Below are 11,136 nucleotides of genomic sequence, written 5' to 3'. Positions count from 1 at the left end.
TATGATAAGTTTCACTTATTAAGCATCAAATGCTAAAATGTGATATCAGAAGTAGTGGACACAGGTGGGGGCAATATAACACATATGTAAAGAATAAAAAACATATAAGTATTTGCAATTATAATCCCTAACACACTGTATATTCCTGTAAATATATTTACAGTTAATTACTCAGTGGTTTTAGAGAAGTACACATGGTGGCCTTTTAGAAAGTTTAAGTCAGAGTTTTCAGAAAAATACACCTGAATAGTTTCATGATAAGTTATTACATGGTGTCATGGGTTCAGATTTAATGAAATCCTGCTTGAGACCCTGCATTTTATCGATTAGTCACACAAGTTCTTGATGCCTCAACCAGCTGAGTTGACAAAAATGACTCCATTAAGATGGTTGCAGCTCAGTTTGAGATGTAATGATTCAGTTGGTTCTTTATGTTTGACAGACATTTAATGGGATTGAGGCATATCAAAGCCAACAATGACTTTTACCAGATGAAACCAGGAGGAGTAAATATTTTCACTTCAAATTACAAGCTGACATGTCAATGCTAAGATACAGATATGTGACCGTACCATTCACATTGGACAACAGAGCATAACCTGACATTTTAAACATAATTTTTAATGAATATTGAACTACTTTGTGGAAGTTGTTTAAGAACTTAAAACTGCAGTGTGCTTGACTGTTAATCTGCAACATTAAGCCTACTTGAAAGCCTGGTCCTCCTTTTTCTTTACAGTATTACTGCATCTAAATTAGCCAAAGCTTAAAGCATTGATAGGTGCACACGATTCACTCAAGGATACAAATTTCAAAATAAAGTTTTATTCAGACGATTTTGATGCAACAGACAGAGAACAATCCAACAGTTTTAATCTAATACTAGTTTTCATCTGTACTATACTTTTATAACATTTGACAGATGCTCAGACATTTTTACTCCAGTGAGCATGTGAAAAGTTGGCCTTCCTCACTGTTGTTTAACTGTGTATTAAATTTTAATGAATCTTCATGGCCACACAAAATCGTCAATTTCAGATTGCATGGTGGTGTGCCTCAAGATATTCTATCAGTCTTAAACCCAGCTCCAGTTTTAGATGCAGCACAAATATAAAGCAACTTATTTCACTCAACCACAATATGAGAATAAAACCTTTGTGCTATTACAAGCTCATTGGAATCACTTTTTTTAATTTATGTATACAATCAAAGTCGTCATCACTTTTTAAAATTTTATTCAATACTTGGAGCTATATGTTTGAATGTCATGCTGCTTTTCTCCACCCTTTTAGAATAAATCTCTACTTTTTTCTCCACCCACAAAGACATCATTGGCTCCCTCCTGACACATATGAGTCTGAAAAACTTCCTCTCGCAGCTTACTGGGGTCTGTTTGCAGCTGATGTGCCAGTCCAGCAGTAACTTCTTGGACTCTTTCTCAGGTATTGAGGAGACTCATTATGCATTTTCCACACTGACTATACATTTTTTAGATCTTGCATTAAATGTCTTAGAGTGTAGTTGTTGAAGCCATCTCATGCACCATAAACAACTGTCTTTCTACAGTGTAAAGGATGGAAATCAACAGAAACAGGATGCTGTTTGTTTTCCTTTTGTCTTCTTGGATCTTCCTTGACATAGGAGTGTGTACTGCAGGTAAGAGAGTTTTCTTTTCTCCGATTAGTACATAAGAGGCCGTACCAACATGTTACATCGGTATAACAGACAGCTGGATTGACAACATTTGAAAAACTTAAAAGGAAAAAAAAAAAAAAAAGTTTTCTTCTGGAGGCTGATACTTCAAAGTTTGACCCGACCCGTACATTTTTCATTCAGTGTGGTGGCAGCTTACTTTTTTTCCCTGCCAGATTCCTCATGTTTTCTCTGCAGGATTTGGTTTAAATTTCTCAGGCTTGACAAGACATAAATGCATGCACTGTCAGCGGGGATGAATATCAAAGAGTAGCGCCACATCCTGTCCAACTCTTGAGGAAAAACAGAAAAGAAAGCAAGCCAACTGACAAACTTGAAAAGAAAAATGGTAATAAATCAATTCCATTAAGCAAACAAAGACTCTGTGTTTCAGATTGGCCAAAAAGTGACAGGGGCTTGAAGAGCTCATATTTGTGTCATCTTGTGAAAAGGAGGATCTGATGGTTGTCAGGATCACCCTGTGGTGATGGATCCCCAAGGGCTTGGCCTGAATTTAGGCTTTTGATACTCTTTGACTGCCCTCCCATCGCACAGTGCCATGCTATTGAGACTTTTTGAATTAACACACTGCTCCAAATAGATTATGTAGTGCACACTGATTTCAAGTAAGAAAGGAGAGCAGCGAGATCTCTAGGACACCGGAAACCCCTAGTGACCAGAAGGTCAATACGTGTACCCCAAGTTTCACCTCAGATATGTTTCTGTGTCAGAATGTCTGAGAATAGTCAGGGTGGGTATCTGACTTGGCTAAGTTTAGTAGCTTCTGCATGTTTTTGAGAAACTGGCTTAATTCTTGTATTTTTTTTTTACTTTTTGGAGGACATTTAAATCATCACAAATACAGACGAATTTTTATATTTTTTACAAAACATGAAACATCTCTTTTTATCATTTAGATAAAATGATTAGTGATGGCTTTTTTCTATTATGCCAGTGGTCAAACATGTTTATCTAATCCCTATCTGACATGGCACAAAGGTGATAGCTATATAAAACAGTGCCCTATAGCTTCAGGACCCAAACTATCAATCCAGGAGAAATAAACTGAAATGCAAATGGAGCTGGGATGTGCAAAAATTCCATTATCAAATTTAATCATTTAATACTAAGAACCAACAATATGCACCAATCTTCTTTAGATTTTGATAGGATAAATAAGATAAATAAGATAAATAAGTGAATAAACAAACAGACGGATCTGCTAAGAGAGGTAAATAAAAGTTCAGAATCACTAAAGTAGGTAGGATTTATGAACATTGCAGAAAACTTTGCAGGAGTTATTGTGATGTTTACTGAGACCAATCAACCTGTATTTGCTCTAATCCCACAAACAAACTGGCCAAAAAAACCAGAAAGTAGTTGTTTTGAAGATGTTGTGTTTGTGAAAAGTTTTATTTACTCTTGATAAACTAAATTATCTTACAATGACTCTTGTTCTGTATTCCCTTCAGCATCCGTACAATCAGAGCTGAGAATAACAACAATAAAGGTAACTAATCTGCTTTTTTTTAACTCATATAACAAACTCCAAACAGCATGCATACTAAATTGAAGCACATTAAACTGATTATTTTTCTTAACATTTGTTTTTAAGCAAGAGCCATATACGATGTCCAAAGGTGTCCACCTGGAGGGCTTTTGCATGGATCTGCTTTCTGAAGTGGCCAAGAAAGTGGGCTTCAAGTACAAAGTGCAGCTGGTGAAAGATGGTTCATATGGCAGACAAGATGAGATTGGGAACTGGAATGGGATGATTGGAGAGGTGGTGAGAGGGGTGAGTACATAAAGCATGAAAGTCACAAGAGTGAAAGGGTAGCAGAACTTCTAGTCTACAGAAGTGAATATTGGTGTTGTAATTTTGACAGGAACATTGTAACTTAGAGTAAAATCAAGATTATGTAAAAGCTTGCCACTTCAAGGAATTCCTGCACAGTATATGGCATCTAAGTTACACAGGCCAACTGTATTAATGTGTTCTCCACAGGAGGCAGACCTTGCGATTGCTCCTCTGACTCTTACTGCAGCCCGGGAGAAGGCTGTGGGCATGACCAAACCCTTTATGCAGACAGGCATCAGCATCCTGCTAAGAAAGGACATCTCAGAAGGCGCCGGCTTCTTTGATTTTCTGACTCCCTTCACACTGGAAACCTGGATTGGCATACTCATTGCCTACATGGGGACTGCTGCTTGCATCTTTGTAGTGACCCGGTTGGTTATGAGTAGTTTAGTTTTTTTTTTTTTTTGTTTTCTTTTTTTTTTTAATGTGACATCAATGAGTCATTTGATGCACACAGTTGTACTTATGTAAATTAATGTCTCTGGATATAAGTTTATTATTTCTTGGTTATAGAATTCCATGCAGTGCCCTCTTATACATAATGAATATTTTTTATGCAAAATGCAGACTCAGCCCGTGTGAGTGGAGTCAGCCTCAGAGTGAGCAAAGCAGATTCAGTTTCCTCCAAAGTCTGTGGTACACAGTCGGAGCTCTGACACTACAAGGTACACAGCAAAAACAACAGTGACATTCTTAAATTGTAATAAACTGATGTACATTTGCAGGATTTTGCTCTATTTTACAGTATAACTATTATAAAAGTGTTAAATTTCCGATGTTTTTTTAGTTAATAACAGTAAGCAACTGTTATTTGGCATTAAGCAGTAATTGTCAGGCATTTACCTGCTTGTTAGCTTAGTGAAGTTCTGATATGTGTGCAGTGAGGAGTTGGACTGATAACAACCCTCATGATTACATAATCAGGTCCATGTAAAAAGATGTGCTACTCATGATGAAATGCCACTACAAGAAAGTTGCTGACCTGCAAAGTAAACTTAGAGAAATTTACTTTATGTCCTGTACACATTATATATTACAGAAAAACTAAATAGCATTAGTGCGTTAATTTTGGTGGCTGTGAAGGCTTTGTTGAATTTTGAAATGTGACTGTTAAGTTTGCTTATTGCTGAGTCATTAGTGGCATTACCAGTAAATGACTTATTATAAAGACTTATACAAGCAAAATGAAGTGCACGACTTTAATACCCTTTGTATGTATAAACCTGCAGGTATCCCTTGTGTTTTGGTGTGTTTCAGGCGCTGGTCCTCATCCCAAAGCCGTTTCCGGACGTGTCATCTGCTGCAGCTGGTGGATATTTTCTGTTGTCGTCTTGGCTTGTTATTTCTCCAACCTCAGTTCATCTAAAACTCAGGAGTCGAGTCACCTGACGGTAAAAGGGTTTGAGGACTTGGCCAATCAGGACATGATTGAATATGGCTGCTTGGCTGGTTCCTCCACCCTTGCTTTCTTCAAGGTTAGTATGATTAAGTATTAACCTGTACTGATATTAACTGGTAGAAGCATTTTGATTCTCTCTGATTATTTTTTCAATTATTCAGAATTCAAACAACCCAGTGTACCGTAGAATCTACGAACACATGGAAAGAACAAAGAGTTTTGTGTCATCTATGGATGAGGGTGTCCAACGTGCAAAAGAGGGGAACTTTGCCTTCATTGGCGAGTCTGTTTCTCTGGACTTGGCAGTAGCTCGTTACTGTGAGCTGGTCAGAGCACATGAAGTCGTTGGCATGAGGGGATACAGCATTGCTGCGGCCCTCGGTGAGGCTGCTCATCATAAACTCTCATCTCAACAATGAAATTTTAGCTCAATTTAAGATGATAAAATTCATATCTTGTTAAATGTTGAATTTCTTCAAGATTCCCCAATCATAAAGAACCTCAGTGTGGCAATTCTTCAGCTGAGCGAAGCGGGTGAACTCGCTTACCTGAGAAGCAAATGGTGGGCAAGCAGCTGCATAGCAGACAAGGCCAAGTCTTCAGCTGTGCAGTTGCACAGTCTCAAGGGGATGTTCCTGGTCCTCTCTTTGGGCCTCGGTCTGGGGACACTTCTGGCTGTCCTGGAACTCACCTTCAAGAGTCGCAGAAATGCAGCAGAGCAGGGGGTATGTGCAATTCTGTATTAGGTTGGATATTTTGGACTTTGAATAGCCTGAGAGCTGCAGGATTTCTTCACCCATTAGAGAATTAAAGTAAAAGTAACCACATGTTTCATGAAAAAGATTCACTGATCATATAAAAATGCCTACATTCAGGTGCTGACTTACCTAAACAGCAATTTTTTGTTTAAATTCTTCAGTGTAATAATTTGTTGTGTTTCATGGGCTGTTTATCTTGATCTTCCCTCAGAAGTCATGCTGCAATGTGCTAACTGAGGAGCTGAGTCTACGCTTGAGGAACACCAACTCAAATAAATCCCAGGAAAATGCAGACAAAGAGAAAGCATAGATTTGATATTTTAACCATTAACTAGTCTAAAAATGTATTTCTTTTAACTTTTAGTTAGAATTTTATCTCATATTTCACAGAAATGTCTTATGTTATGTACCTCTTATTCAATGAAAACAATTACATTTAAAATGTAAAAACTCACATTTTATTAAAATATATAATTTATTGCTTTTCACTTATTAACTCTAAAGTTTTAATGAAAAATCAAATATTGAATTTTATAAAAAAAAAAGAAAGTAATACACATTGAGATCCAAGTTTACACTTAATATCTAACAACTTGACTAACAAATTAAAATAACGTGTTTCATACTCATTATTCTGTTTACAACTGTGCTATGAGCTCTTTTGTACAGTTGGCAGCAGCATCATGGGATTTCAGAAGTTTACTTTTTAATACCTATTAAGCTTAAAAAAATGTGATGTAAACATTCCAGCTGGACTAAAAAATAAAATGAAACTGCTATCACTTAATCCCCCTCCTCATCTTCCTTCCTCCATTTGTGAGGTTTTGGGCTGTTTTTCTTCTTCTTTTCCAAATGACTTTCATGTCTTTGGTGTCATGAATCTGAACTGTCATCTAATCAAGAAAATAAGAATAAAAGGAAAATGAAATGCCAGGATATGATACAATCTTTTGAGCTTTTGTGATTGCTATTTCTTCTGTAATGTGACTCACCTTCCAGGAAAAGTGGTGATTTACAGCGGATCTCTCTCATCTTCTGGTCAAAAAGGGCTTTCATCTCCCTCTGCAGGGTACCCTCTTGTTGTTCTGTACTAGCTGGCACACAGGAGGGTACAAACTCTAGGCTGTCAGTGCTGCCTTCACTGCTGCTGGATGTGCTGTCCGACAGACAGAGACCGTTTGGTATGCGTCTCACTGGGTTGGTGTAGTTTCTGTATTCCTGTGCTTGCTGTGGCTGCCAGGGGAAAGCAGGTTTTCGGTTCACCATCGGTGTGTGAGAAGAGCTAGACTGTCTTCGAGGGCAACTACGTGAGCGGACCTTTGTTCGTGTCAGGGTGGATGGTAGAAGGTGGGCAGGAGTCTCTAAGGTCCGTCTAACTCTGGGGGGTGATGATGGAGGGATAAGTGGGGAGGATTTGGCTTCAGGCTGATGCTGGAAAACTGAGTCATTCTGAATCTGAGCTTCTGGTGGCTGCTCAGGTTCAGTGAAAACATCATTCTCTGGCTCTGCTTCTGGTGCAAACTCTTCAGATGGTTCAGGCTGCTCTGTTTCACATCTCTCTCCAGTCTGCAGTTCAGCACAGTTTGCCTGCAGCGCCTCATTCTCTAAGTCTTTTTGAACAGTTTGATTTTGGCTCTCAGAAGCAGGACTCTCATGACAAGGGAGCTGGGAAGGGGTGTCAAGGTCAAAGCTTTCCTCTCTCACACATGGAGCTGGCCCACTGTGGTGGGAGTCGGTGGAGGACATCCGGCTGAAGAACCCTCTTCTAGTCTCTTGTGGTTCATGAATTTTAACTATGTGAGCTCGTCTCACTGGCTCGCTCATGGCTCCTTTGTGGATGGCAGCCCTGGCTGCTGGCCCTTGTGCCAAAGGAGACATTTCCCCATTTCGGCTGTCCTGAGACATGGTGTCCAAATCCTTACGGAAGGGCAGAGCACGTCCATCCTCTGAGGACAGGATAGAGAAGTCTATGGAAGGCCGCCTTTGATGGCCCTTCATATGCCTCTGGGCTGCTTTCTGAATGTGTTTCCTGGCTGCTTGCACAGCTTTTGTAGGTTTGATCTGTTTTACAAATAAAATATTATAAGAAACTTAATAAAAATTACATTTCATTTACTTTATTTTTGGGATAACGTACCTTTCCTGTTACATCATTGATAGCAACATGAACAAAGATGGATGACTCAGCCATTCCCTCCAAGTAGACATGCCGATAACCTACAAAAAAACAATCATGTAAAACTAGTACAGTATAATCGCTTTCCAACACATTCTAAAATGCAAGCACCCAAACTAGATCTGAAGAATTTTCTACATCACCAACCTGGCATCATGCTGCTGAATGCTATAGTCCTCTGCCCAATGAAATCTCTTCCAATAGGATCGTGGTCCCACACCTGGAACCTCACCAGGGCAATCTGTGGCATTTGAATATTGAAAACAAGGGTCTCTTCCCACATTGGATTAAAACCTGGACGATACAGACATGTAAAAAGGCTGATTAAACACTGACGTTAACATGCTGTGACGTGACTTGAACTGCAAAATGAAGTTTCTTCACACACCATTATCGTCAACCACTCTGGTCTGCTGCTTGGTGCAGTCAACAGGTAGACCGATAATCTCAACTTCAACAAATGGGTCAATTATCTGACGGCACAACACACAAGGAAAAACTGAAAATTAGCGATTAAACTCTTTAAGTTAATTAACAAGAATTAGACTTCCTTTCTACTTTATATTTTGCCTTTACCTCTCCTCTGTCCCCAAACATGGAGTCTTTGGGTTTGGGAAGTTGCTGTCCACTGATGATCTTCAGTACCAGCTGAGTCTTTCTGTGTCCTGGTAGGGGATCCTCTACCATGGGGTTAAAGGCAGCTGAGAAGAACCAAATGCATTTACTACTCTTACATAAAAAAAAAAAAACAAACTCTGAAATTCACTCTGCAGTCTGCAAATATTCATACCTTTACACATGTACTTTGGCTTTAGAATATATCCACAGTTTCCATTGCTCAAAAACTTGGCTCTGTACAGTTCAAGCATGCGACCTTCTGTCTGATAATTCATTGCAACTAGAAAGAAATGATGACATGTAAATGAAAGATTTAAAATAATATAAAGCAGCATTTTAGTGCATGTGGCAGTCTCCGTACCCATATGGCATCCTAAATTCCAATATGTCTGTGGGTTGAAGTTGCTTGAGTCCACTCTGTAGTTAGATGGATAAACTCTCAGAAGCTGGCGCTGGTTGAAACGCACCAGCTCCCCTGGTTTTAGTTGTAAGATCTGGTTCATGACAGTCTCATTTAGGGATGAAACCTGCCAACTGGTCGCAAATCCTGCCAGACGGAAAACCACAGCAGCATGAAGCATCCTAAAAGTGAATGGGCTGTTTTTAATAGCATACTCACTGGAATTTACCTTGCGTTTCAATGTCATGTACACGAACAGATTTTGTGTACTTGACCAAGTCAGACAGGGCTCTGGACAGTCTCATTGTTTTCCTTTTTCTAAAGGGAGAGTTGTAGATAAAAATAAGTGCAGATAGTGAGAATTTTAAATGATAAGCTGCTCAGTTTAATGACTGGCCTTACTTGGGGTGGTAAACAATTTGTGACCTCTCTCGGCTGCTGCTGTAGTCCGATTCACCATCAGACACAGCTTTGTTTTTCACAGGTATTTTCTTTTTTCTCTGAAGAAAAGAAAACAGTAAGATTTTGAACATGAAATCTGAATTAATTTAATTTTTATTGCAGAAAGTGGCTGACCTTCCTCTTGAAGCTCCTCATGATTGATCTGCCAAATCGTCTCTTCTTTTTGTGCTGGCTAGTTGGTGCAATGTTATTACCATCCTGAAACAGTCAAATTATATTAGTAATTATTTCCCTACACCAATTTATCCATTCACACATGCATTTTTCAAAGATTTAGTTACCTGTGAGTTATTGTCATTATCATTGTCCTCCTCTTCCTCATCCTCAGTGTCTTCATCAGACACATCACCCTCCTCTGCATCAGAATCAAGGGTTACTGGTAGCTTTTTTCCCTAAAAACCAAGAATTCATTTGGAAATGTTAAGGTTCTCAGTAATTGTGGCTTGTAAAAAACCAGCTACTATGATTAGCATTACAGCACTGTACATAAAAAAAAACTATACCTTGACTAAAACTTTCCCTTTCAGGATCTCGGGGGAAGGCAGCTTCTTGCTTTCGTGCATGTTGACATTGGTCAGGTCCAGTTTGTCCTGCAGCACCTCTCTCAGATACTGAGCCATCTTTTTCTGCTGATGCACAGTGCAGTGGTTCTCTATGGACAAGATCACTGGGTACCTGCAGGTGAAGCAACATGAAATACTGATGCTTTTTACAATAACAACTATACAAAACATTTATCAGTGTGAGAACACAAAAACACTAACTGTGATTTTGTGAAGGCATATTTGTTAATTGTTTCAATGACATCTTTGAAGAGAATTTTGGATGTCAGGGTGTAGCCATGATGAATAATGGGTTCTCCATCCGGTCCATCCCAGCAGTCCACTGTGAGTGAGGAAATAACGAAAGAGGTCAAATTATATGTAATGAAATCACAGTGAAAACTGCTGAAGTTATGCTTTTGCAGGCTCTCACCCTCCACACAGCGACAGCCTGCCTGCAGAACATAGGCGTACATTTCTACCCTCGACTGAGAGAGTAGCTGGTCTCCTGTCAGGTAGGTGTTGTGTGAAGTGGCGATGAAGTAGTTAGTGAGAGGCTGCGTCATGTCCTGGTTGACATGATTATGCTCTGGGTTGAAGATATCACCTGCTGGACTTCGCATGAAGTTAGTGAAACCTAAAGGAGCAAGGTTTCAGACCAGTTGTTTTGTTTACACTTTGATTTTTTTAACTGATGTTATGCTATTGATTGATTATAATCATATGCATAATTAGCAATGTCCACATACCATCAATGCCCAGTACCATACGCTGGAGGTTCATAGGACATGGCTCAAATCTGGCCACAATGTCAACTAGATGCTCTCTGGTCAGACCCCGCATCTGCAATTTAAACAAACTCTTGTGTTGTCATCTTCTGGATGCAAAATCTTTAACAGTTGTTTCAGCAGCTAAATGGATTTGGGTAAACTATAGACACAGTAAATGTTTGTTAAAACAATAAAAAAAATTAAAATAAAAAAAAATAAGTTAAAAAAATAGAGAAACAAAAACTTTTGTTTTGTACATCCTCAGTTGAAGTTTTTTCTGATAATTTTTTATTTGATGAGGAAGTAATGCACATTTAGCTAATTAACCGTTACAAAAGAACCTGTGGAGTTTGGCTGAACTAGCAAATTAACTTTGAGGTTTTGAATGAACGAAATGTCAGGATGAAATAGTCTTATACAGCCTTGCAACACTGTTGTAATATCAAATACAAGATTAACTG

The 11,136-nt window shown here is 38.9% G+C and overlaps 2 protein-coding genes across 2 annotated transcripts in view; one reads left to right on the top strand and one right to left on the bottom strand.

Moving 5' to 3' along the window:
* The first annotated feature begins 1,335 nt into the window (after nucleotides 1-1,335).
* Nucleotides 1,336-6,640, top strand: si:dkey-183j2.10 (glutamate receptor U1). Its single transcript, XM_041979659.1, has 10 exons — nucleotides 1,336-1,442; nucleotides 1,567-1,656; nucleotides 3,165-3,202; nucleotides 3,308-3,487; nucleotides 3,698-3,921; nucleotides 4,118-4,215; nucleotides 4,808-5,025; nucleotides 5,111-5,330; nucleotides 5,430-5,674; nucleotides 5,919-6,640. The coding sequence occupies exons 2-10, from the start codon at nucleotides 1,575-1,577 to the stop codon at nucleotides 6,015-6,017; spliced, it is 1,404 nt and encodes a 467-aa protein (XP_041835593.1). The 5' UTR covers nucleotides 1,336-1,442; nucleotides 1,567-1,574; the 3' UTR covers nucleotides 6,018-6,640.
* Nucleotides 6,538-11,136, bottom strand: part of plch2b (phospholipase C, eta 2b) — a 43,508-nt gene continuing 38,909 nt past the window's right edge. Inside the window, exons 8-22 of the mRNA XM_041979661.1 lie at nucleotides 10,655-10,748; nucleotides 10,339-10,542; nucleotides 10,128-10,248; nucleotides 9,867-10,038; nucleotides 9,645-9,755; nucleotides 9,478-9,561; nucleotides 9,304-9,401; nucleotides 9,131-9,219; nucleotides 8,863-9,048; nucleotides 8,674-8,781; nucleotides 8,460-8,584; nucleotides 8,272-8,356; nucleotides 8,031-8,177; nucleotides 7,845-7,924; nucleotides 6,538-7,768 (exon numbers count right to left, since the gene is read on the bottom strand). Coding sequence (XP_041835595.1) covers nucleotides 6,605-7,768; nucleotides 7,845-7,924; nucleotides 8,031-8,177; nucleotides 8,272-8,356; nucleotides 8,460-8,584; nucleotides 8,674-8,781; nucleotides 8,863-9,048; nucleotides 9,131-9,219; nucleotides 9,304-9,401; nucleotides 9,478-9,561; nucleotides 9,645-9,755; nucleotides 9,867-10,038; nucleotides 10,128-10,248; nucleotides 10,339-10,542; nucleotides 10,655-10,748 — 2,868 coding nt within the window. The 3' untranslated portion in view covers nucleotides 6,538-6,604. The remainder of the gene's footprint in view (nucleotides 7,769-7,844; nucleotides 7,925-8,030; nucleotides 8,178-8,271; nucleotides 8,357-8,459; nucleotides 8,585-8,673; nucleotides 8,782-8,862; nucleotides 9,049-9,130; nucleotides 9,220-9,303; nucleotides 9,402-9,477; nucleotides 9,562-9,644; nucleotides 9,756-9,866; nucleotides 10,039-10,127; nucleotides 10,249-10,338; nucleotides 10,543-10,654; nucleotides 10,749-11,136) is intronic.

The sequence above is a fragment of the Melanotaenia boesemani genome, chromosome 3 (assembly GCF_017639745.1).
Source record: "Melanotaenia boesemani isolate fMelBoe1 chromosome 3, fMelBoe1.pri, whole genome shotgun sequence".
Taxonomy (NCBI): Eukaryota; Metazoa; Chordata; class Actinopteri; order Atheriniformes; family Melanotaeniidae; genus Melanotaenia; species Melanotaenia boesemani.
This window is presented reverse-complemented; position numbering and strand designations above follow the sequence as displayed.